This window comes from Ursus arctos, unplaced genomic scaffold (genome assembly GCF_023065955.2).
Source record: "Ursus arctos isolate Adak ecotype North America unplaced genomic scaffold, UrsArc2.0 scaffold_8, whole genome shotgun sequence".
NCBI classification, from domain to species: domain Eukaryota; kingdom Metazoa; phylum Chordata; class Mammalia; order Carnivora; family Ursidae; genus Ursus; species Ursus arctos.
This window is the reverse complement of record NW_026623100.1, coordinates 12,002,896-12,029,000: the sequence shown is the minus strand read 5'-3', so window position 1 is coordinate 12,029,000 and position 26,105 is coordinate 12,002,896. Positions and strand designations below refer to the sequence as shown.

At 49.4% G+C, this 26,105-nt stretch overlaps 1 protein-coding gene across 2 annotated transcripts in view; it reads left to right on the top strand.

Annotated features, from left to right (window-relative positions):
- CNNM4 (cyclin and CBS domain divalent metal cation transport mediator 4) overlaps positions 1-22,998 on the top strand; it is a 36,002-nt gene extending 13,004 nt beyond the window's left edge. The window contains exons 2-8 of one of the 2 annotated variants that reach the window (XM_026487233.4): positions 11,466-11,609; positions 11,972-12,106; positions 13,757-13,926; positions 14,209-14,305; positions 15,896-15,958; positions 19,886-20,067; positions 20,361-22,998. In XM_026487233.4, coding sequence (XP_026343018.1) covers positions 11,466-11,609; positions 11,972-12,106; positions 13,757-13,926; positions 14,209-14,305; positions 15,896-15,958; positions 19,886-20,067; positions 20,361-20,558 — 989 coding nt within the window. In that variant the 3' untranslated portion in view covers positions 20,559-22,998. The remainder of the gene's footprint in view (positions 1-11,465; positions 11,610-11,971; positions 12,107-13,756; positions 13,927-14,208; positions 14,306-15,895; positions 15,959-19,885; positions 20,068-20,360) is intronic. The other variant, XM_026487241.4, reaches the window with a different exon arrangement.
- Positions 22,999-26,105: the final 3,107 nt, after the last annotated feature.

Here is a 26,105-nt window from a genome sequence, read left to right as displayed (position 1 = left end):
TTATGTTGCCTGTGAATAATGGCAGTTTTATTTACTTATTGCTACAACCTTATACATTTAATATCTTGTTCTTGCTTAATTTCATTGCCTGGGACCTCTAGGTCGGTGTTGAACTGGTGCCTTGTTCTAGGTCTCAAGGGAAAGCTTTCCAAATTTGTTAGGAGGTATGATTTTACTGTAGTTTCTTGGTAGATACTCTTTATCAGATCAAAAAGGTTTCCTTCTTTTTCTAGTTTGCTAAGAGTTTTTATAATGAATACATGTTGAATTTTACCAAATGCTTTTAAAATAACTGTTGAGATGATTGAATGATTTATCTCCTTTATTCTGAATTATACCGATTGATTTTTGAATGTTCACCCATAAACACTTATTGCATAACCGGAATAAACCTAACTTAGTCATGATGTATGATCCCTGCCACACATCATTGGATTTGATTTGCCAATATCTTTATTTAGAATTTTGGCATCTGTTCATGAGAGAGAGAGGTCTACAACTGCTTTTTCCAGCCATTAAACAACCAACCACCCAGGAAGACATTACAAGATATCTCTGTTAGGGTTTTTATTTTTGTTTTATGGCAGGAAAAATAATTGTTTAGCAGTTAAGTCCTTTTCCCTCTTCTAATAGCCCAGTTTGGGTGAGCAAGTTTGAACATATCAAGTAATATTCTTGCCCTCTTCCACCTCTTTCCCTGCTTCTACTTGTAACAGTATAAGCCCCACCTCAAATGTTGCTGCAGTTTTTCTCCCTCTTCAGGTTTGGATGTGAGGTCTAGGATGATTTTATAGTTTGTAAACTTTCGGATGTGCTATGTGATTACCAGTTACCAGTGGGGGTTCACCAAAGTAAAAAAAAAAAAACTTTCTTTCTTTCTTTCTTTCTTTCTTTCTTTCTTTCTTTCTTTCTTTCTTTCTTTCTTTCTTTCTTTCTCTTTTTCCTTTTTTTGCGTGTGACGCGGATGGGGTTACTGGGTTAGTTGAGTAGAAAGCTAGCCCTAGCCTTAATGTATCTTGATATCAGTCATCTAAGCATTTAACAGAATTTCCGGTTACGTCTTCATGACAAACAAACATGGGCCATGTGGGCTCATTAATAAAATGGTCCATCTTTTAGACTGATTCGTCTGTAGATTACTAGCTCGTTGCACAAACAGGGCCAAAGAATGGGTGACTCACTGGGCAGTGAGGGAGCTCCGAGTCTGTAAGCAGTTGAGCAGAGAGGTATATTATGGAAGGGGCTCCTCCTGGGTGGGGGACTGGGGTGGGAGGCTAGATGGCCAGGAGCCAGGATAACAGAGGACAAGGCCGGAGGTGCTCCTGAGAAGAGAGGACTGGTGGAAAGGGGGAAGCAGTTTGCTGTAAGGGTCCAAAGTCGAAAGGAGGCTGGTGGTGCTGACGGATGGTTGGGGACCCCTCTTGGCACCTCCTAATCTTTCGCTCGCCCCTGCCCTTCCCATGCTCAGGGAGGCATTGTCAGCCTGGCCAGCATTTTCTCTGCACGTCATTTTCTTCTGCTGGGTAAAACAGCTCTAGTTCTGTGCGTTCCTCCCTGCTTTCTCAACTGTCCCTGGCTGTGTCCTCCAGGAGACGTTTCCACAGCCCTGAGGACAAAGAAATCAGCATTAGATCTGACCTCACTCCTTAGATAACCTAAGAAACTCAAAACCCCAAACCTATCTTTTGACCCGGTGATTCTCCTGAAGGACATAGAGAAATAACCAAATATATTTATTACAAAGATTTTCATAATGGCACAAAAAGGAGGGGGACACAATTTAAGAGCCCAGTGGGGTTTGGGATTATTTACACATGTGTATAATGAAATATTATGAGGCTTTTCAATTTATAAAATATTTTATGACATGGAAAAAGAGAGAATGTGAAATATTTACAAATTATTTAATTTAAAAAGTATTTAAAAATAAACCCCAAAAATAGTTATAACAGTAGTTGTCTTTGGAAGGCAGGATTGTAAGTGATCTTAATGTCCTTTGCACTTTTGTTACCAATGTCAGGGGAAAAAATATATATATATATACACACACACACACATACACACACATTAGGTGTAAAAATCATTATAAGAAAATTGAGGAAATTAGAACACTTGATGTTAATGATCTTAAGGAATTACATATTTAGTTGTGGTATTGTGTTCTATTGTGGTCTGCGTTTTAAGAGTCCTTATCTTTTAGAGATGCTAACCGAAATGCCTCTAAAATTTATAGATGTTTACAGATAAAATCTGAGATTTGCTTCAAAATAAGCCAGTGTAGTGGGTGGGAGGGAAGAGGAAACAAGATCGGCTGCAGGAGTCGAGTTGTTAATTGTTTTAAGTTCAGTGAAGGGCCCTGAGGGTGTAATTATATTATTTCCTGTGCTTTTGTAGATGCTTGATATTTTCCATCATAAAAGGTTAAAAAATTAGAGACTGCTGGCTAAATGAAAAATCAAAGGCACGAAGCCCTGTCCCTGGGTGAGAGACCAGTCTTAGTGTTTCCTGACATCCGCTTGTCAACGGCTTCACCCTTGGGGTGTTTGGGTTAAAAGGAGAATAATATTTAGAGAAGCCCCATTTCTGAATCCCAGCTTCCAACCCCCCCTCAAAGTGCGATGATCCTGGACGGGACTTCCCTGAGCCTCAGTTTCCTCCCGTGAATAGTAGATGGGCGAGGGATCGTGCCTGGGCTCCCCTCCTCAGCACATGCTCACCCCCCACTGTTCCATAGCTGAGGGGGAGGTGGGCCCTGAGGGGGACACCCGAGTAGCCCCTCTGAGAGGGGACAGCGAAGGTCTGCCTACCCTTTCCAGGCTTGAAAGGGAGCTCTCCAAACTTTTTTTGTTCATGCCACCCTATTAGGAAAAACGGTTTTAAAAATTTGTACCTCCGTTCATTCAAAAATTGTATATATGTACCGTTTTACTAATACATATGTTTATAAAACAAACACAAAAGCTTTTAAAGACATAAAGGTGAAATAATCATTATTTTAAGATGGCTTGCTAGTAGTTTCCACTTCATGTTATCTCTAGCACATACATTATGCTACTTTCTCAAGGCACGAAGTACCCTTGTGGTGGGATTCATCATTACTGACGGCGGCTATAAATCTGTGTTTCAAATCGCTTTCCTGACAAATTTTGAATTATTTTGGCCAACCACTCCTCAGCTCCCCGTTGCTGGTGTTCCCCCTGCTGTCTGACAGAGGGCTGGCAGTGGGAGGAGAGGACCAGCTCTGGACTTTGTAGTGCAGTGCTTGCCTTCTTCATGTGCCCTTCACTCTGGGATTTCCTTGCAGGGGTCTTGTTAAGCGAATGTCCATTTTGTGAGCATTGATCTGGTTAAAGGTGCTCACTGTAATCTGTAAACCCGTGTCACCGGGCGCACCACACCTGTAGCTCCTCTCACTTGTCTGGAGAGCGATGGAGTGAGGCCAGGAGCCCCTTCCCATGGGGACTGGCTGCTCAGAGCCCACTGTCAGTCTGTACGTAAACAAAACCTGAAGTCACTTATTTATTTTGGAATACAAATAAATGTGAAGGAGTCTGGGATGGCTACCCTAGAGATCCTGTTCTGGAAGGTTCCAGAGAGGCTGTGTGCGTGTGCAGTGTCAGGCTGTGGAGTTGTCCTGCTCAGAACGGCTGGGCAAGTCTCTTGGTAAGTCTAGAAATGCTTTTCTATTTTGGCAAGTGGGCTGCAGTGTCTGCGTTTCCATTTCTCTTTTCCCTGCAGCTGCCCTCCTGTCACTTCCTCTCTTTTTTTCTTCCTGCTTCTCTCAGTTTTTTCCTTTTTGTCTTGCCTTCCGTTTTCCTTTTCCTTCTAAAAACATAGACCAGCTATAGCGGCTGTATTTATTGATGGCTTACTTACTGGGCACCTGCTGTGTGTTTAGCCTTGGATCAGGCATTAAGGAAAGAATCAAGAGCCACCGGGTATAACATGCTGGCAGGAGTGGAAATCGGGAGCCCTACCACGCAGTTGGCCAGCGCACAAACCCTTTGACCTAGTAGCTCCACGGCTGTGGATGTATCAGGATCTCACATGCATCAAATGATGGCGCGCAGGGATTTTCGTGGCAGCGTTGATTGCAGTAGAAGGAACTGGAAACAAGTGTGTGTCCATCAGCAGAAGGGAGAGGGTTAAATCCACCCTGGCATCCACCAGGGGACACTCCACAGGGGAAGTAGAGGGAGTTCTGTGCTCCGGTGACATGTTGAGTGTAAACCGCAAGGTGCAGAAAGGTGTAATATATTTGTAATTAAAATGTAAAAATAGGGCGCCTGGGTGGCTCAGTCCCTTAAGCGTCTGCCTTCTGTTCAGGTCATGATCCCTGGGTCCTGGGATCAAGTCCGCAATAGGGCTCCCTGCTCAGCTGGGGTGTCTACTTCTCCTTCTGCCCCTCCCTCTGCTCTGATCTCTCTCTCTCTATCACGCTCTCTCTCTCTTGAATAAATAAATAAAATCTTTTTTTTTTTTGAAGATTTGAAGATTTTATTTATTTGACAGAGAGCACAAGCAGGGGGGAGTGGGAGGCAGAAGGAGAGGTAGAAGCAGACTCCCCACTGAGGCGGAGCAGGGAGCCCGATATGGGGCTTGATCCCAGGACCCTGAGATCATGACCCGAGTCGAAGGCAGATGCTTAACCAACTGAGCCACCCAGGCGCCCCAAATAAATAAAACCTTTAAAAAAAAAAGTAAAAATAAAGTAATACATTTGTTGTAGAAACTTTCAGAACGGAGGATAATGATTAGGAAATGAAAGGCCCCCTTTTCCCACCACTCAGAATGTGAATATTTTTGGTGTGTTTTCTTCTATTAAGCCAGCAATGAACCAGCTATATTGCTTTCTCCCGCCCCTCAATATGAGACATCATTCTTATCCTTTCTGATTATAAATGTAAAAATAAGAAAGTAATACGTGCTGATTTTTAAATGCGTTAAGCAAAAGCAGAAGAAACCGGGGTAGTTCACGTATTTTCTTGTTTTGTAACTTTTTGCTTTACGCAAATGGTGAACCGCTATCTCTTTAAATAAATTTCTGTCTACATCAGCCTGATTTTTAGTGGCTGCAGTACTGTGTCATAAACTACGCTGGACGGACCCTCCTGGGCACAGCTTGCACACCAGCCTAGGTCTTCCCTTTGTATTAAGGTCTTTCCTAGAAATGGAAGAAATGGCTGAGGCTAAGGTCTTGCACATTTTCCATTTTGACACGTGCTGCCAAATCCTGAAGAAAAAAATGTCATTGTTCTCTCCAGTACTGCACTGTTTTAGTCTCTGTGGTCTTACAGTAGATTTTAATTTATATTAAAATTTAGGATCTCCTCAGTGTTCTTTTAAGTTGCTTACTGATTCAGCAGCTCACTCCCTGCCCCTCCCCAGTCTGGCCCTCTCTGCTTAGGGATACTTACGGAAACTTCTTTTTGTATGTTGCTCTCCCACCTGCTTGTTGAGGGGCGCTGGGGTGGGGTGGAGGGTTGTGCATGGGTGTGTCTCCTGCTGCTGTGCTCCTCTGCTTCCTTGCCTACGCATGCCATGCCACGTGCCTCACCTGGGTCTTCTTGCTGGGATGGGCTGCCCCTCCTGCTGGTGGAGGTCAGCACTATTAATAGCTTAATCCTGCCCCTGGCCTGGGTGGAAGGAGGAAAGGGGGATTCCCAGGAAATCAGGGTGCCCTGTCTCCTGCAAGTGCACACCCATGGCCTGTGGCCCCGTCTTCTGGCACCCAGGCCAGCACCTCTCCCCAAGGGAGGTGTCTCAGAGCTCAGGGCCTGTGCTGGAAGCCTGGGAGGTCAGGGGCTGGGATTTGCTGGGGGTACCAGCAAGGAAAAGGCCCAGGACACCATCTGGGGTAGTGGGAATCCCATGTCTGATCTGGGGCCTCTGGATCTTCTGCATGAGAAGAGGCAGCCGGAGCTGGTGAGTAGGGCCCTCTCCAGGACCTTGTGGACTTTGAAATCCAGCACCTCATGTGTTTTTCTTATGGTCTTTGAGAGATTATAAAGTTTTTTTTTTATGGGGGGAAGAGGACACAGCAGTTTGCTAAGATGGGCACTGTGGAAGGAGGAGGACTGGGCTCTCTGGGGCCCCTGAAGACCAGCTTGTACGTATCCAGCAAAGAGTCTGGGGGTCTGCTGTGTTCCAGGTGCGAGGTGAGAGGGGATGGGGTTATGGCGTGGAGAGGAGTGAAGTCACTGTGCAGGCCTGGCTGAGCTGGACCCCAGTCGACTATGTAGGCAGCCATTCAAGTGCTGGTGAAGGGTGAAGGGAGAACTGGGGCCAGGCCGGGCTGGGCAGTGAGTGCTAAGGGCCCCCAGGGCGGAGCGCCCCAGGCTGGAGCTGAGGGTGGGCAGGTAAAGAAGAAGGGCTGTGGGAGGGACTCAGTCAGCTGCTGGGGCCTCTTACTCTTTGCCCCGTTCCAGGTGGGAGAGGGCCATGAAAGAGGCCTCAGTGTTGCTCTCTGACTGGGAGGAGACCTGGCTGGACAAAGGTCGACGAAAGGCAGAGCGGGCAAGCTTGCCAGCCAGGTGTGGCCAGAGCAGACCGAGGGCGGCTTCAAGGTGCCTCCTTTCCCACAGCCAGGTTGCCCCTTACAGGCAGTGTCTGAGTGTAAAAGTTCCTGGGGGAAGCAGTAGGAGAGTCTTTGTCAAAGTTACTCTAATGGATGTGTTTCTTTCTGATTATAAAATTAATACTATTGACTATGGAAAGGTTGGAATTTCTCTTCAGAAAAGTATAAACAAGAAACAAACCCTCCTGAACCCCCCATACTTTTAGGTTTAGTCATATGAAGCTGACATTTTGGTTGGTCAAAAATAGTCAAATATCAACAATTTCACATGGATCAGCCAAATAGGAGCATTTTGCTACATTTCCTCAGTCATATTTCTTTGAATAAGGACTACTTTGAAAAATGGGGGCTTCTCAGCTTTTGGGGTAGATGTATTATTTACATTTTCATGTTCCATTTCTCACCCCAGCCACCCCCAAAATCCCAATTATCCAGTTGAATGGACACTAATAATAAAATGAGATAACTCATTAAAATAAAAATTCTGTAGATTTAAATTTCATACAGTGAGGATCATAAATAGAGGTCCTCAGTTGGCCCTTTTATTTTAAAAGTAAATTAAAAATGATTTTTTTTTTAAGATTTTATTTATTTATTTGACAGAGATAGAGACAGCCAGTGAGAGAGGGAACACAAGTAGGGGGAGTGGGAGAGGAAGAAGCAGGCTCATAGCCGAGGAGCCTGATGTGGGGCTTGATCCCATAACGCCGGGATCACGCCCTGAGCCGAAGGCAGACGCTTAACCGCTGTGCCACCCAGGCGCCCCCCTAAAAATGATTTTTGAATTACAGAAACTTCTTAATTGCTAAAATTCAAAAGAATTCTTCTTTAATCTTCATTCCTTTCCCCCTTCTCATTGATTACATTTCTCCTAAGGTACGTCTGCGGGAACGAGTCATTCATTCCACAAATGTTCATTAAACACTTGCTGCGTGCTACTCACCATTCTGAGTTTTGGGGACACAGACTAAAGCCCCTGTGTCGCAGAAGATGGGCATAAACAATAAATATAATGAATAACCATAATATTTCGTATATTTTAGGTGATTTAATGACTGGGGTTGGGGTGCTAGAGGAGGGGTTTGCAGTTTTCACGGAGGCCCTCAGGGTAGGCCTCACTGAGAGGGCCACATTTGGACAAAGACCTCAGGTGGGGGCAAGCTCCCCAGTTATGTGGGGGAGGTGCAAGCCAGGCAAAAGGAGCAGCCTCTTCTGTGGGGAATAGCAAGGAGGCCTCGTGGCTGACCTGAGCACTGGAGAGAGAGGAGTAGGGACGTAAGAGGGTCAGCACTAAGGGCCCTGAGACCTGGGTCACTGGGGGGGGGGGGGGAGCTGTTACTTGGAGTGAGACAGGAACCGCTGGAGGGACTTGGTGAGGCATGAGGTGACTTGACGTCACCCCTCTTGCTGCTGTGTTGAGAGCCGAACTGGCGTCTAGGATGAAGCAGGGAGCTGACTAGAGGCTGGTCTAGCTATCTGGGTAAGAAGGAGATATGTGTGGCCCAGAATGGGACAGTGGCAGTGGAGGCTGCCAGAAGAGGCTGGATTCTAGGTGTCCGATGCAAGCAGAGCTAACAGGGTCTGATAGAAGTGTTAAGAGAGAGAAGAGTAGAGAAATAGAGGAGGCAGAGTTTACTCCCCCATGGCCTGACCTACTGGACAGACAGAGATGGGCTGGGCTGGGGGGAGGAAGGGCAGGAACTTGGTTTTGGCCATGTGGGTTTCAAGGTGTTAGGCATCCAGGAGGAGCTAGCTAGCTATCAGCCAGCAGGTGGGTACAGAGTTTGAAGGATGCAGGAGAGGGCTGGCCCTAAGTGTTTATTTGAGACACCTTGACATACAGTTTGTATTTAAAGTCATGAGGTAAGGGACCAGGTCCAAGGACTGAACCCTAGGACCCTCTCACATAAAGAGGTCAGGGAGAAGGAGTAGCCCCTGAGGTCAGAGGAATGCCAAGAGAGCTGTGTGGTAGAAGCCGAAGAGAGGAAGGGTTTCCAGGAAGTGGGAGAGTGACCCTTGGTCAGAAGCTGCAGCCTGAGCAGGGGACCCCACCACTGGAGGTCTCTGGTGACCTTGGCAAGAGAGGCTCTTTGGCCAAGGAGGAGAATCTCTGGCCCAGCCCTCTCCTGCACCCTCCAAACTCTATACCCAACTGCAAAGAACAGTAAAAACAAAACAAAACAAACCCTTTGGGCAGACAAATTAGGAAAAGGCAAACACAGTTCAGAGTCCCATGGCTGGGCCAGCGGAGGGGAACCGACTGTCCCCCAGCCCAGCACCTGTGTGTGGGGCCCCAACTGGCCAGCCACAGTCAGCGCCAGCACCCTGGGCTCTTAGTGCACAGAGCAGGGGTGACTGTGGGCGGTGCCCCAGGTGTGTACACCTATAAGTTACCTGTCTCTAGAGGGTGCCCGCACGCACCCCTATGCCGCACGCACAGCCTCCAAGGGAAGGCCCGAGGGCTGAGAGTGGCCACAAGATTGGGCTCAAGGAATCAGCTCATTTCTGCAGGATGGGTATTTCTGTCCTTTAGAGAAGCCACCAGCCTTTCCCTGTGAGGCCCGGTGCGACCCGTGACTGTGTGTCAGGATTTCTGGTGAGCCTGTGGTTAGTCGGAGGTTCAGTGGGGAGGAGGACGTTTTTCTCAGGTAATTGAAGCTGTGTCTCTTCTGCGCAGGGGCCCTGACTGCGAGGCTCTGAGCAAGACGCTGCTGACTGAGCCACATCCAGACACACCCCGTTCCCCGGGACTCAGTCTGTGCCAGTTTAGGCACAGAGGGCCCTCGCTCACCCTAGACTCTCACTAGGTTCCCTTTGTTCCCCTTAATTTTGTTTTTCCCCTGATTTTTTTCTCAAAAAAACTCTAGAGTAAAACTTGCCCATCAAATAGAACAGTATTAGATAAGGGGTAGTAGGGCCCTTCCCCCGGACTCTACTTAACCCGGGAGGTGACTGCTGTTACCTCTTCCATGCATCTCAGGGCAGTTCAGCACTGCCCCCCCGCCCCCCGAGTCTCTGCAGAGGCAGCGGGCACCAGGCATTCTGTCCCTCTGCTCGCTCTTCCACCAGCAAGCCTGCGTTGGGCTTCGTTCCACACTCTGCCTGTCCATTCAGCCTGCTGCCTTCTCCCCAGAGCGGTGGCGGCCCCCTTCAGTACTCCCGCTCCATTGCTGTTGATCTAGGTCGTTTCTGGTTTGAGGTTGTTAAAAACAATGTTCTGTTGAACCTCTTTGCTTCTGTGTCTTTCTGCTTTGGAGAAGATGATATCCAGCTCCCTACCAGTGGAATTTCGGAGTCCAAAGTTAGGGGCCTTTGGTTTTGAGTCATGCTGCCCAATTGGCCTCCTCAGATGCGCCCGTTTACCTGCCCACCAGCCAGAGGACCTGTGAGGGCATGCTTGTTTCCCCCAGCACTGGGCATTACCGGTCTTAGAGCGCACCAGTCTGGAAGGTGGTAAAAGCCGCTTTGCTCTAACTCTGCTTGCCGCCTGATGGCATAGTTTAGCCGACTCCCTTAGACCACTGAGAGCATTGTTTCTGTCTCTGGAAGGCCCTCCTGGGTGGGCAGCCTGCAGCAGGCAGAGAGGCCTGGGGTCAGACCCCGGGGTCCTGGCTCTGAGTGGCTGCTTCCCTGTCATTGGCTCACATCTAGAAGAGCCTGGGAAGTCTTTGATCGAGTGTAGCCATGATTCTTTCTAGGTCTGGTCTACGTGCATAGTTCTAGCAAGGGGCTGGAAGTGTTTTTGACCACAACTCAGAGCTGGAGATGAGTGTATCACAGTGACCGGCACGTGATAGGGAAAGTTGCATAAAACAGTACTCCCCCCTCATCACATGCGGTGCTCTCTGCTATCTTGTTCCTTTATTTCATTGTTTTAAATGCTGGTCCTGAGAACTGGCACCTCTCTGGAGTTCTGAGGGGCATATCTTGGGGTTGGGGGATCTGCAGTGGCCTTGGAGACTTGGAAAACACCCTCTACAGAGAAGTCCTTCGAGTGGGGCCCTCAGACTGGGTTGTGAAGGGGAAGCTGCCCAGGAGACCCTGGCTTGACCTTCTCAGCTCTCCCAGGGCTTTTTCCCTTAGGCTGCTCCAAACCTGTGTTCCTTTGTGGAGTACACAGTTCCATTCAAACGGAAGTGCGGGCCAAGCCTTGGCTGTCTCCCTCCTGTCACACACTGGCACAAGGGGCATAGGAACAGGGTAGAACCCTGGAAGGAAGGCCTGGAAAGCCCTGCCACCCTGCAGAGCTTCTGTGGAGGGTCTCTCCTCCCCTCCCTCTGCCTTCTGACTTTCTCTTGTTTTAGGTTGAAGGGGTGGCCCTTCTCTAATTATAGTACTTGCCTGGCCTAATTACAGCCTGGGCTAATTTGTTAATGGTTTTGGGAACTGAGAGCCTTTGCCTTGGGCAGTATCACGGCCCTTGGGTACATGCTGGGGCGTTTGCCAAGGAGAGCAGGGTGAAGGAATGTGAGTGGCCCTTGAGGCCCCGTGGGCAGCGTCTGAGGAGCCCCACGTCCAGTTGGCACACACACGTCTCCAGCCGATGGCTGCACTGTCCACAGGTTGTCAGTGTGGGTCTTTCCCTCCTCCAGGACTCTCAGGGGACCCTGATAACATGGCACCAGGCAGGACCTTGCCATTTTCATTCTAATGAAACAAAAAGACTTTAATGAAATGCCTTAAAATTAAAAAAAAAAAACTTCTGGTTTTCCTTTTCATAAAAGCAATATCTGTTTGCAGCAGAAACTTCAAGAAATACAGAAAAGGGAAAAAACCACCCATGACCCCACCCCAGTGACTCATGACCCCAAATGTGTTAACATTTTGGTGGAGGCATCTCATGACTGGGCCCTTTGCTCCTGTCTGACTCATTGCATTGTCCCCCCAGGGAAGTCGCACCTGGCCATCGTGCAGAAGGTGAACAACGAGGGTGAAGGTGACCCCTTCTACGAGGTGCTGGGCCTGGTCACCCTGGAGGACGTCATTGAGGAGATCATCAAGTCTGAGATCCTGGATGAGTCGGATATGTACAGTGAGTTCCACTCTTTCCATTGGCCTGGAACCCCTTTCCTGCTCACACTCTATGTGTCCCTAGGTGGGAAGGCCGCAGTGCAGGGATGTGGCAGCCCAGCACCCTGAGGCCCAGGAGCTCAATGCCTCACGCTGGCTGGGGTGAGCAGAGGGCACAGTGCTCGGATCAGTGAGAGGAGGTCACTTTTGTCCCCCCTGGCCTTCATGCCTCAGCATCGAGCCAGAGACGCTGCCTTGATGCAGACATTGCTTCTCGTGTGTGTGGAAGAGGGGACTGCAGAGATGGGAGCTGGCGGGCAGGTTCTAGTCTGTTCCTGAGTCATCAGGGACAGTGTTCTCAGTTCTAGCTTCTTGCTCTTGCAGCTGACAACCGAAGCCGGAAACGAGTATCTGAGAAGAACAAACGCGACTTCTCAGCCTTCAAAGATGCTGACAATGAACTCAAGGTGAAAATTTCACCTCAGCTCCTTTTGGCTGCTCATCGCTTCCTGGCCACGGGTAAGAGCAAGAGGAGGATCCTCAGGTGTTCGTGGGATACAGTCACAGAGGGGGAATCCTGGGCCTTTGGCTACTTTCTCCCATGGGACAAGGGCTGTGGCCGGTGAAAGGTTCAGGGAAAACGTGGCTGCCTCTGAAAGGGAGCGAGGTGGCTTCCCTTCATCCCTGGGGTGCTCCCTGTGATTTGTTTTCTCTGTTGTTGGGTTGTCATTGCAAACTTCTAGGAAGCATTCAAATTCTGGAAATAACCACTGGGAGAGCAGGGAGGATAAAAGAAAAAAGAAGAAGAAAAGAAAGAAAGAAAAGAAAAGGGAAAGAAAGAAAAAGAAAGAAAGAAAGAAAGAAAGAAAGAAAGAAAGAAAGAAAGAAAGAAAGAAAAAGAAAGAAAGAAAGAAAAAAAGAGAAAGAAAGAAAAAAAGAAAGAAAGAAAAGAGGAGGGGAGGAAAGGAGCCTGGATCCATTTCTGGTCTTGTCGCCCCCCCCCCCCCCCCCCCCCCCCCCCCGCCACCTGCATATGCAGGGGCCAGCAGGACTTGACCTCTAGATCAATGACATTCCTCTCTTCTCACTCATGATTCATAGCCCCTTTGGGGACCTGGGGTGATTGATTTGAAAAGCTCCTGCCTATTCCCTTTCTCCCCCCAAATCTGACTTCCTTCCCAACCTCACTTGCTACAGTGTGTTAATTCTTTATTTGTCCTGACAGGATATTGATGATGGTGCTAATGATAATAATGGTGACATTTATGAAGCACTTTCCATATGCCAGGCATGTGTCTGAGTGCTTTACATGTATTATCCCGTTTAACCTACCATGACCCTACCAAGTGTGTGTGTGTGTTTTTAAGGAGTATCTATACCCAGTGTGAGGCTCTAACTTGTGACCCCAGATCAGGAGTCGTATGCTCCACCGACTGAGCCAGCCAGGAGCCCCAACCCTATGAAAAAAAAATTTTTTTTAAGAGTTATTTTATTTTATTTTATTTTTTAAAGATTTTATTTATTTATTTGACAGAGAAGGAGACAGCCAGCGAGTGAGGGAACACAAGCAGGGGGAGAGGGAGAGGAAGAAGCAGGCTCCCAGCGGAGGAGCCTGATGCCGGACTCGATCCCAGGACTCCGGGATCACGCCCCGAGCTGAAGGCAGACGCCTAACAACTGAGCCACCCAGGCGCCCCAAGAGTTATTTATTTTAGAGACAGAGGGAGAGAGCACGAGCAGGGGAGGGGTAGAGGGAGCAGAGGGAGAGGAAGAGAATCTCAGGAGGGCTGCGGAGCCCAATGCAGGCTTGATCTTACCACCCTGAGATCATGACCGGAGCTGAAACCAAGAGTCAGACACTTAACCGATTGAGCCACCCAGGTACCCAACCCCATGAGACTTTTAATCCCCATTTTACAGATGAGGAGACTGAGACACAGGTTAAGTAATTTGCCCAAGGTCGTTCACTGTCAGTGCAGGAGCCGGCATTCCAGCCCAGGCAGGCAGACACGAGTCTAACCAGTCTGGATCCAGGGGTTGCTGCTTTCCCACGGAGGTGGCAGAACGACGGGCAGGAGGGCCCGGGCGGTGAGCCAGCACCGTGACCGTGTTCCTGGTGCTGCCCGGCCAGGGCCGCCTGTGAAGTCGTCGTCTTCTCTCTTTCTACAGAGGTTCCCCAGTTCAGCCCGTCTCTGATATCAGAGAAGATCCTGCTTCGGCTACTCAAGTACCCAGATGTCATTCAGGAACTCAAGTTCGACGAGCACAACAAATACTACATCCGCCATTACCTGTACACCCGAAATAAGCCAGCCGACTACTTCATCCTCATCCTGCAGGTGAGCGGCTGGCTCCATGCCTGCCGTCTTCACCTGCTGAGGTGGCTGGGGGACGCAGGGCTTTCCTGTGTGGGGCCTACCCCCGGGCCTCTGCTCCGCCTTGCCTGGCCTCTTCCTGAGAGGCCACCCTGGAGCCTCCAGGTCAGGGCCCCTGCGCTCTTCAGGGCTCTGGAACCAACTCGTCCTCACTCTCACTTCTCCCTCTTGCCTCGTCCTTTTTTCCCCCTCAGTTGAGCTTTCCTTCTCAAGTCTGTTTGTCACCCTGACCCTGTGTCCTTCCAGGGGAAGGTGGAGGTGGAGGCCGGGAAGGAGAACATGAAGTTTGAGACAGGCGCCTTCTCCTACTACGGGACCATGGCCCTGTCCTCGCCCACCTCTGGTGAGTCGCTGGGCTGCCTCCGTGCTGCCCTCCAGCATACCTGGTTTGGGGGGAGACTTGGACTGGCACCCCAGAACCTGGGGCAGTCCAGGTGGCTCAGAGGAGAGCGAGGCCATTGAGGGCCAGAGCTGCCAGGGCCTTGTGGGGGTGGTGGGGAGGAGCAGGGCCTGGCCAATGCCGACGGGATTGCAAGCGTGGGGAGGGAGAGGTGGGAAGAGGAATCTGAGCAAAAGGTGCAGGCAGCTGAGAGTGTGTCCTGAGATGCGAGACCAGCCTGTGGGAGCCGCCGGGTAGGGGGGACCCTGGGGAGTCAGGACATGTCAGGGAGCATTTGGTTGTGATAGGAAGCGAGAAGCCATGAGTGGCCTTGGAGCAGGGCAAGTATGATAGCAGAATGGGCCAGCTGAGCAAGTAGCCGTAGCAGCAGGAAGAGTGAGAGAAGGCAGGTGGAGGGAGGTGACAGCGTCTGGCTCACGAAGACCAGGGCAGGAGAACTGAGGTAGGGAATGAGGCCATCCAGGGTGTCCATGGTCGGGAGTCAGGCCAGGGCCTGTTTACCAGGAAGGTTAGGCTGCAGATGGGCTTGGCTTTTCAGGGGGCTCAGCCACACTTTTGGTTAAGGGCAGTTCTGATGGCATAAAGGGACTTGGGGCAAAAAGGGGACTGGACACACCCTCCAAGAGAGGTTGTGGGAAGTCCAGGGAAGGGCCACTTTGGCCACTCTGGTGCTTTCTGCTTCTCTAGTCCTGGGCGGCTCAGGCTCCCTTTGCCAGAGGGACCTTGTGGCCGGAATGGACACCCTGCAGGCAAGACCCTAGTTGTGCCAGATCAGCTTCTTGCTAGTTGTATGGCCCGTCTGAGCCTTGAGTGGGGCCCTGGGTTGCTGCAGGCTGGAAAGTGAAAGTCCACTTTGTTGCTGGGGGGCAGGCCACACACTGTGGTGTGTGTGTGGCTCGTGGAGAGCCTCTGTGCTTTGCCTGTGCGCAGGGGGTCAGGGCGCCCCTGTATATTGGTACAGCTCAGCTTACCCACTGGCGTGACACAGCTCTGCCCCTCTCCCAGCATGAGCAGGCTCCAGGAAGGAAGCAGTGGGGAGACAAGGCTCCAGAGCTGGGTTTTGGAGCAGGGGGCCCCTGTCTGGATGCCTTGGGCCTAGGGAGGACTTCTTGGCCCCTCCCAAGAGCACCTCTTGCCAGCCAGCTGGGGGAAATCTTGTCCAGAAGGGCACATGGTTGTGGAACATTTCTTCCAGGCATTTTTTCTCCGCAGCGATGCTTCAGAGGCTTGGGCCAGAGTCCTTGGCTCTATCCTGTGACCTGGAGGCACTCAGGTTCCACTTGGAGTGGCCAGAAGGGAGAGAAGACTTCTGGGGGGGGCTCTGGCTTCACTGTGGGAGCCTCTGCCCCTCTTTGAGCAGAGTTCATTGGTCTGCTCCCTCCCCATCAGAGCCGAGTCCCCCTTTCCATTTTGCCCCCTCCCTGCCCAAGGGAGACTGGCCCCCAGCTGGTCTGCTTCTCCATCCTGTTCCTGTGCCTCCATGTTCTGCCTCCTCACCCTACCCATCGCTGACCTTTTCCTCTTTTGCTCCAGTGCCTTCAACCCAGGTCGGGTGTCCGCCTGGCAAGCGGAACTCCCTGCTCTCCTGGCTCTCAGGTAACACGGCATGGCTGGAGAAGTTTGCACTGCCACCTATCGCCTGAGCCCACATACCACAGCTCTATTAACCTCTCCCAGCAGCCACTGGGGCTCCCCACTCGCATCTCGGGTCATCTCCCCCCTCCGTTTACACTTGTGGGCCAGCCTGATTTGCACCAGCTCTGCTTGGCCTTGGGCCCAGTTACTGGGGGCTTTGCCCTGGTCCTGGAAGGGCTTCCCCAAAGGTCCCTAGTTCCTTGAGAAGATGCACGCACGCGCGCACACACAAACACACACACGTGCGCGCATGCACGCACAGAGGCACAGCTAGAGTGGGAAGGGAGGAGGGTTGCTTCCGGCCAGGCTGAACGAGCCCAGCATTTCCTTGCATTCCTGATCAAGGCCACTCACAAACATCAGGATGCCCTGTCATCTCATCAGCTTTCTCCAAAAAACTTCCCTCCTTTCTTCACAGGCTTTGCTCTTCATTCTGTTGCTGCTGGTGTCTGCCTGCCAGGGGGAGGCAGCCACCGGGCATCAGAAGTGCGGCCCCGGGCAGACTGCCCTGTGTGAATGCTGTCTCTGCAGTTGCTAGCTAAAATGAGGAAGTCAAGATTCCGGGAGCTGACTTCCTCTCAGTCTTTTGTTCCCTCTTGTGTAATGGGAACAATACATGTGCCCACTTCTTAGAATTGTCAGGAACAGTGAGAGAAGGGGTGTGAAATGTTCGGTTAGAGCTCAATTTTTATTTGTTTTTTCTCGATTACAGCTGAAGTGTGACATTCCAATTGGAAAGTATTGAGGAAAAGGCCCAATGCCACATGCGGTTTCTGGCCTTTGATATGTCACAGTCCTAGGCCTTATCCCAGGCTCACTGGAAACTGTGTCGGCTGACTCACTCAGTTCACGGGACTCCCATCCCACTTATATGGAGGCAGCAGAGGGTGGCAGAAGGTGCTGGTCTCCCCCTCAGAGTTCTGGCCTGGTGAGCCCTGGAGGACGTTAAGAGCATTTACAAGTGCCTTTGAGCTCCAGTCTCGGTGTGTACCTTACAGAAGCTCCTGAGGCCCCGACGGTCCTGAAAACCAGAGTCCATCATTTCCCATTTTATCTTCATTACAGCAGGGTTTTTCTCCCTCTCAACTGTCCCAAAACAAACTTTTCTATTGATTCTCTTAAAAAAAAAAAAAGTAAAAAGGTGACTTAGAAGTCACTCATCCCTTTCAGACAGCCAGCTTTTGGTTGTGATAGGAAGTGGGAAGCTGCTAACAGCCTTCGAGTGGGTGATTCTGTGGACCATGTTGGTCCTCCTTGGCCAACACCTCAGCCCCCTTTTCTCTTCTGTACTTGCTCTTGTTCCATACTGGCCCGGAGTTTATGCTTCCATGGCTTGGGTCCTGCTGTTCTGATCTAATAGAGGAACAGAGATGCTTTTCCATCAGCTCTCTTGTTCGAGCCATACAGTGTTCCCCCAAGCACACGTGCCTTCATTTTTTTTTTTTTTAAGATTTTTTTTTTTTTTTTAATTCGACAGAGATAGAGACAGCCAGCGAGAGAGGGAACACAAACAGGGGGAGTGGGAGAGGAAGAAGCAGGCTCATAGCGGAGGAGCCTGATGTGGGGCTCGATCCCAGAACGCCGGGATCATGCCCTGAGCCGGAGGCAGACGCTCAACCGCTGTGCCATCCAGGCGCCCCCCACGTGCCTTCATTTTTATCCCCCTTATGTACAGTCATTGGGGTCTGTGTTCTGAATAACACCATGATGCAAACCTCTTTATGAAAAAACTTTCTCTGTGTTTAAGATTATGTCCTTAGGATATCCTTTCAGAAATGGAATTGCCAAGTCAAAACACCCCTGTCGTTTTTACGTATTTATTATTCTGTTTCATTTTTTTAAGATTTTAATTAATTTTTATATTTTTGAGAGAGGGAGTGAGCGAGCGCAGGGGAAGGGCAGAGGGAGAGGGAGAAAGAGAATCTTGAGCCGGCTCCATATCCAGCGTGGAGCCTGACGCGGGGCTCGATCTCATGACCCTGACATCATGACCTGAGCTGAAATCAGGAGTCATATTCTTAACCAACTGAGGCACCAGCGCGCCCCAGATTTTATTTTTAAGTAATCTTCACACCCAGTGTGGGGCTTGAACTCACAACCCCGAGATGGAGAGTCACACACTCCACAGCCTAAGCCAGCCAGGCACCCCCTTATTGTTCTGTTTCAATCACAAAAGCAACATAGCTTATTTAGAAAATTGAGAAAAGGGAAAAAGGTCTTAGGAAAATTAAGTATTGGGGTGCCTGGTGGCAGAGTTGATTAAGCGACCGACTCTTGGTTTCAGCTCAGGTCATGGTCTCAGAGTCCTGGGATCAAGCTCTGCGTTGGGCTCCACGCTCAGTGTGGAGTCTGCTTAAGATTCTCTCTCTCCCTCTGCCCCTCCTACTAGCGCTGTCTCTCTCTGCATCTAAAATAAATAAGTAAAATCTTAAAAAAAAAAAAAAAAAAAGAAAATTAAGAAGTGTCATAATTTCATTATTCAGAAACAGACGTTTTGTATTTTGGCGTATTTCTTTTTAGGGCCTCAGTTTTTAGAAGGCCATGTCACTAATTTGTGTTGTTTTTAATTTCAGTTTCTGGAGTGTTAATGAGCATTAATTAAAAGCACTCCATCATCCAAATGGTTAATGTGAAATATTAGGTAATACCCATAGTATCGGTGCTTCTTTCCTAGATCTTAATCAGAGGTGTTACTTAAGTTAGGGTAAGTGACACACACACGACCCTCTAATGGTTGTGCACTGTCCGGTCACAGACTATCCAGACTCTGTGCTCCTAGTTTCAGGAATGAAGCTCAAAGACCGAGTAGTACTCGGGTCAGTCTCAGTGAAAGCTGTGTTGGTCATTCAGTCATCCGGACTCATAATGTTTGCTCTCTTCACCGAGCTGTTGGTTAGAATAGCTAACTTAGTAGTTAGTTAGTAACTTAAGTGCTCAACTAAGTAAATAAGCCTAGTCCACTTCCTGTTTGTTTAAAAGAAGCCAGCATGCCTTCACAGTTAACTTCTTTGTGCGTTTCGTTGTTTTCTAAGTGTTCTCTAAGTAAGAACTCATGATGCACGCTGTGGGTACAGTCCCTTTCTGAAAGTAAGGAGTCTGTTCCTTCCTCATTTGCGACTGAGTCATGCCCCGTTCTTTGCAATGGGCTGCACAGAGTCCTTGTTGACCCTGGGGGACTAGGCGTCTGCACCACTACCCCCCAGGCTTTGCCTCGGAGCAGGGGACTTGGACCAGGCTGCAGGAAACCGCTGGTGCAAGAGGCCCGGAGCTCTGGGAGCTCTAGGCTCCTGTGAGAGGGACCTGCTGCCCCTGTCCCCCTTGTCAGACTGATGGGCCCAGCAGACACGAGTGGGCAGGACTCTTCCACACAAAACGGGTCATGTGCAGAACACACTTTTACCTCTTACAAGCATGTTAAGATGTGAATAGGGCGTCATGTTGAGAGGTCAGTGCGGATGCGTCGTGAGAGGGTACAAACTGTATATTCTTCCTATTAGTATAATTTAAAAGAATGCAGTGTATGTCCCTTGATACAAGCTGCTATGGAGACAAGGACCGTGCCTGATCCCCCGTGGCGGGGTAATCATTGTGTTGCCCTTGACCGATGAGTTGTTGGGGAAATGAGGGGTTCTGTAGACATAAATATTGTGTCTTTGGTTTTTGTTTTCTGCTTTGGTAGGCTTTTTAATACTTATTGCACAACACCTCTAAACAAACTAACTCATTTGCTTTGATGAGGTCAGACCTTCTGCAGTCGGGGCTTGTTTGTCCTTAAGAACTGTTCCGTTCCAGTGGGGGCCCCACTGCCATGTGTCCATGGGATAGGTTAGACAACAGGCTGTGAGGGGCACCGGGGGTCCTGGCCTGACCATGTGTCTCTCCCCACAGACCACTCCCCGTCCCACCCCACCACCCTCAGCCGCTCGGCCTCCCTTAGTTACCCGGACCGCACGGATCTCACGAGCACAGCCACCTTGGCGGGCAGCACCAACCAGTTTGGCAGCTCCATCCTGGGCCAGTACATCTCCGACTTCAGTGTGCGGGCGCTCATGGACCTCCAGTACATTAAGGTGAGTGCTTCCCATGTCTCCGTCTCAGGGCAGCGCTGTCTTCCTCGTCCTGGGCATTGGATCCCTCTGCCTTGGGAATCAGCAACTTCTTTCTTTCATCCGCCACACACAGCACAGAGGGCCCAGACCCGAGATGGGTGTCCTCCTTATTCTTGCTCCTCACTTTTTCCGGCTCGTCACGTCCTCTCTTCTGGACTCCTAGCCCCAACCCTGGCTAGCATTGTTTCCCCGGGTCTTACACGGTTTGCCCCTCAGGCCCAGCTCTGTGTGAACCTCATCCTTTCCTCCTCCAGATCACTCGACAGCAGTACCAGAATGGGCTGCTGGCCTCACGCATGGAGAACTGCCCTCAGTTTCCCCTGGATGGCTGCACCATCTGCACGGAGAACTTAGCCGGGAAGTCCGAGCTGCCCGTGGTAGATGAGACCACAACTCTTCTCAATGAGCGCAACTCTTTGCTGCACAAAGCCTCCCATGAGAGCGCCATCTGACAGGAGGGCCCGGGGCCCCCCGCCAGCCCCGCGGGGGTCTCCCCAGTGGGCCCACATGAAGATAGGAGCCTTTTAGGCCAGAAGGGGTGCAAATAGCCTGTCTAACTGAGTAGCCAGATGGCCCCTAGAGTGTGGGGAGTTCTGGCCTCTGACAGGGACCTCTGAATAGCTCCAGAGTAGCAGCTGCCCGGCCCTGGACTGGCAGGGCAGTGGGCCAGCTACCATGAGCAAGGCTGTTTTTTACTGAGAGAATTTCCGAACTAAGCTCACTGCTCCTCTTTTTAAATATTGTTTGGGGAAAGGAATGGGGAAGGGAAGACAGGGTTAAGGAACTTTATTTAAAACAAATTTTTTTTTTCCACAAAAACTTTAATTAAAAGGGGTAGGGTTTCTCACCCCGGGAAGCAATAGCCATAATCTGCTCCCAGTCATGACCTTCTGGCTTATGTCCCTGACTCAGGGAGCCCACTCTTCCTCCTCCTCCTCTTCCTCCTCCTCCTCCTCCTCCAGAGATGGTATCCCAGAGGCCCGCTGGAGGAAGGTTTTCTCTTGGGAGGAAGACAGTTCCTTCCAGGAAGCAAAGAACCAAATAGCGCTGAGAACAACTGCCTGGACACATGCACTGAGGCTTGTCTGACGTCGCTGAGGCTGAGGGATTCTGGGTAACTGTGATGAGGGACATGGTACTCCCAGCTACAGAGAGGAGCATACCTACTCCTATCAACCGCTGGATCCTGGAATTTCCTAGAACTCTGCTGATGGGCTCTCCTGGTGAGTTGGGCTAGGCTGAGGACTGTGCTCACCCCTGTCTCTCCTGGTTTGACTCAGAGTGTTAAGCGGGGTCTCACACCTTTAAGATTGCTTACTCCTGCTCCCCAGGCCCTGCCCTTACTTTCACCAAAGGTTTCCCCCTAGGTGGGAGAACATCCACGTTATGGGTGACTTGTCTGAGATACTCCTTTCAGTTCCAGGAGGGAATCTGGTCATGGGCATCTGTGCTGTTAGCAATTAAGACCATCCCCCTTCCCACCCCACAGTGAAAGTCAAGTGTCAGTCACTGACCTATGAAGCCCCTCTTTCCAGACTCCCTCCTTCTCATCCCCAAACCCCATTGCCTCTTGGGGATTGAGGACAATAGGACAGATGGGAAGCCCACCTAAGCAGATTCTTCATGCCCTTTCCTCTGTGACTGAGGCTTATCCAACCTTGTTCACACACTTATAAAACCCAGGAAAGGAGGTTTCCACCTAAAAGGCACACAGCTGGCAGCCCTGTTTCCCCCATCTTTGTAATCCTAGCCTGAGTTGTCATCCTGGCCTTTGCTGAAGCTAGTGGTACTGGGTCCTGAGAGCTCCACCCCCACATGAAATTCTGCCCCAGGGCCTTTGCCTTGGGCCGAATGAGGCCCTGCTGCAGAGCTCCAGGCTTGCCACTGTTGGGGAGGCTGTGGGACTAAGGGCCACGTTGGCCCTTTTGTCGGGTGGAACAGTTGCTGGGGGCCCAAGATCAGGCGAGGGAGACTCTGCACACCTTCCACCTAAGTAGTATTTATTGACCCTCTCCTCAGCCAGTGACTTCTGTCACCCCAAGTGCTCTGTTCTTCAGGTGCCTGGAGAATCCTAACTCTTGGGACCAGAAGGTGTCTGCACCAACTATACTTGCCCCTGGCCAGTTCTGAAGTCTTCCCTAGTCACAGAATTTATTCCCCCAAGTCTGGAGAGAAGGTGGTGACACCCATGGGTTCTCAGTCATGAGGAAAAAGAACACCAGTGCTTTTATTCCCTGTTGGGGGAAACCCCTCAGTTTTCTACAGGAGCAGCTTGCTTTCTGAGTCCACACGGGAGCTTGCAAAGCTGTGTTCCTGAGAGATCTGAGTGCCAGGTGGAGCAGACCCCATTGGCCTGAACCAAGTGAGTGTGTGAAGTAAAAGGAGCAGGTGCACACACTCCCACAGCTACCTCTTTGCACACACAGTTACTACCAACAGATGGTCCCTCAACCCCTCCCTTTCCCCACTTACAATCACTTCTTGCAGAGGGTCATAATTATTTCCAAATATTACTGGTCCGATGACTTCCTCCTCCCAGTGCAATTTTTCACTTCCTATTCCAACCTCTGGTTCCTGGGCCGAGCCGTACCCTGGAACTGACCCACCCCTGCGTGTCTTCCCATGTGAGGGAGACAGTTGCAAATGGCCTCCAAATGGGTAGGCAAGTCACAGCCACCGTAGCGAATAACTCATATTTATTTTGCATAAGATTTTAATTTGTATATTTTTGTGATTTATTTTGGCATTGTTATGAGTTTGACTCTCGGGGAGTTTTGTTGTTATGACTCTTGTGTCTTTTGTCACAAGACAATGATAATATTTGCTAAACAATATATGGAATTTATTTTTGATTGGTAATAAAAAATGAAATATGAAGTCTTGGTGAGTCTACAGTTTGCCTGTGTGAGTTCTGTCAGTATTCAGTACCTGTCATAGAGATAGTGGCTGTGGTTGGCTGTCACCTATGACAGGGCAAGGGGCAAGTATTCTGGGACTGTGTAACAGTAAAAAGGAAGCAGAAATGAAATTTACAAAATATATATAATCAAGGCTGTTGTCCCAGGAGCTAGAGAGTGGCAGCTGCTGTTAGATGGACGGGGCAAGTGTGCTCAACTGCCACAATTAGGAATTTGTAAAAATGGACACCATAGTCTTCTGCCTGCAGGTACTGGAGGAGGCAGGTGGCCCCTCCTCTCCCCACTGGGGGGTGGAGAAGGGAGCTTGATCCAACAGTGTGATCGCCTTGTTTCATAACATGCAGTTGCCTTTTTGTTTTTGCTCGTGAGCTGGCGGTGGTCTCAAAGTTGGACAGCTCAGCCCCTGAAGAGCCCACCTGAGAGTCACGTCACTGCATCCACTCCTGAGGTGTCTGCTGTGCAGACTCGTGCGGTGCCCATAGGTCCTGTGGCTACGGTGTGTGATCAAATGTGCTAGGGCAGGGGCCCAAGCAAGCCAGGCTTACCAGAGCAGACAAATTGGGGCTAATGTTTAAAAAAAGGGATGCACTTAGAGAGAAAAAAGGCCATTGCAGATAAAATAACAGATGCAAAAGCTGGTGTACAGGTGGACATGAGAATAAATTTCATCTGACCATATGGTCTCCACATGGGTAAGCCCCTGCTACATGCCAGGTGCCCCCAACCCCTCAGTGAGTGTAGTGAGGAAGAGTCTCTGAGGGAGACAGTCACACCAGGACCTTTTGATTTCATGTCTCCTCCACATGGAACACTCTTCTCCCAAGTCTTCGTGAGGCTCACCCCCCACTTCATCTAAGCTTCCGTTCAAATGTCACCTCCTTGGAGAAGACTTCCCTGGTCGGCGCATCAAAAACAGCATGGCCCCAATCCCTCTGTCCATTTCCTCATCTTCCTTTGTTTTTCTCCATAGCACTTGTTGTCAGATATTAAAATGAGGATTTATATATTGTCTGTTGTTCCCACGCTAGAACCTAAGCTCTGGCAGGGCAGGGCCTTTCTCATTCCCAATGGTACATGGTACATTGCAGGCACTCAATGCAGGAAATACTTGTTGAATGAATGAACGAATGAATGGGTGTTACAAAAAGGTAAGTACTGGATGCTATTAGGGAAGAGCACATTGCTCCCATAACCTTGACCCAACCTAGTCAAGATGGTTGAGGAATACCAGCTGGAGTAAGTAACACTTGCAGACTTGAGAAATAAGCAGGTTAGCCAGTGAAGTCACAATAGTTATGAGTTTAAAACTCCAAGTATTTAGATGAGCTGGAAATGTCTTGAACCAAATGAGCAGTAAGGAAAATAGCCCAGGGAGGTCAATGAGGGACCTGAAGGTCAAGTGGCATGTGTCTCCATTGATGCAATGACAACCCAGGGGATGAGGGTAAAAAATGGCGCAGAGCCAATGAAGAAAGAAGCTGGAGAAGAACTGTTGAGGCCTCTATTGTTAAGAGAAAATTGCTCCTTGAACAGCCTCGCCCTACTGGATTCTTTGTTTTTGGGTATCCACAGTTTAAAGATTTTATTTTATTATTTATTTGACAGAGATAGAGACAGCCAGCGAGAGAGGGAACACAAGCAGGGGGAGTGGGAGAGGAAGAAGCAGGCTCATAGCGGAGGAGCCTGATGTGGGGCTCGATCCCACAATGCCGGGATCACGCCCTGAGCCGAAGGCAGACGCTTAACCGCTGTACCACCCAGGCGCCCCTGGGTATCCACAGTTTAAATGACCATTTGTGTTTCCAAGTGCAATCCAATTGTCCTACCCAAAGATTTTCTCCAAAAAATGAATTATCAGTTGTTTTCCAAGGGCACCTAAGACCAGATCCATAAGGAGTTTTTCCTGTTTTTGCTCTGGAACTGTTCTTTGCTAATTAATAATTTTTCAGGCACATAACTTTCAAGTATGTCGTCCATTCTATTTCAATGTCAGCATTTTACCTGGACTTGGAGACGGAAGTGTGAACTAAAGGGGCTGAATCCATAGTTTTTTTTTCTTCAAAGGAGGCATGCTGATCAGTGGAAAGGCTCAGAAGTGTCATTATTGCTTCTGCTGGTGGCTTATTCTGTAATCTGCAGTAAGGCATATAGCACCCTCTAGATAAAAACTGAAAACATGGAGATTTGGTTGGCCTACTCACAGGGCTGAATTTACAATGTTGAAGAGACATTCTTAGCATCCTTTGAAGAGTTTTTCCACAAAGTATTTTTTCTTTTGGTCATTTGCCATGGATTTGCTCATTTTTGCACATTGCCTTCCACACATTTTACTTAATTGTGGCCACAGTGCCTATACTTTTTATTACTTTCATGACCTAGCAAATGTATTTCCATAGATATCTTATGAAGATTTTAAAAGACATGTATACGAGCACCCTTATCAAAAATCTACTTTTGTTAGGTAATTTGAAAATACATAAAAATGTAAAGAAAATACAAAAACAATCTGGATCCCTGTAGAAAAGCCTTGTTCAGTTTTGTCTATTTCCTTCCAATCATATAGAGATCGTACACAATGGGTGAAAAACATTCCATCCTGTCAAGGAACCATATTGTCTTCTAAAATAACTCTCTAGTAAGGATCCTCTTGAGTAGTTCTTGTCGTTCCCGAGGAAATGGTTTCCCAAGGATTATCTGCTAGAAGTGGAGTGACCAGGTCACGGTAATTTCTGACAGAGCTGCCCTCTGCTAACGTGGCTGGGATGGTGACCAGGGTATTAGGCAGGTCGTGTTGAAATCCATCCATGCGAAGTCATCCTTCACTTTTTCTCCTGTGAAAGCAGCTATGAGGGTCCAATGAGGTGGTGATTTCGTGTGTTTACATAATTACCATCGTTCTCCCTGGCAGGAATGCATATTCCTTGAAGGCTAAGGGCTGTGTCTGACGTCCCCAGACCTATAGCACGGTCAGGCGCAATCTTCAAGAAACTTGAGCTTCCCAACGTTCGGTCACCGTTCTTTTGGCTCTCCTTGTCCCTAGGCCAGTGGTTCACGGGGCCCTTCCCTAAGAAACGGTACGTC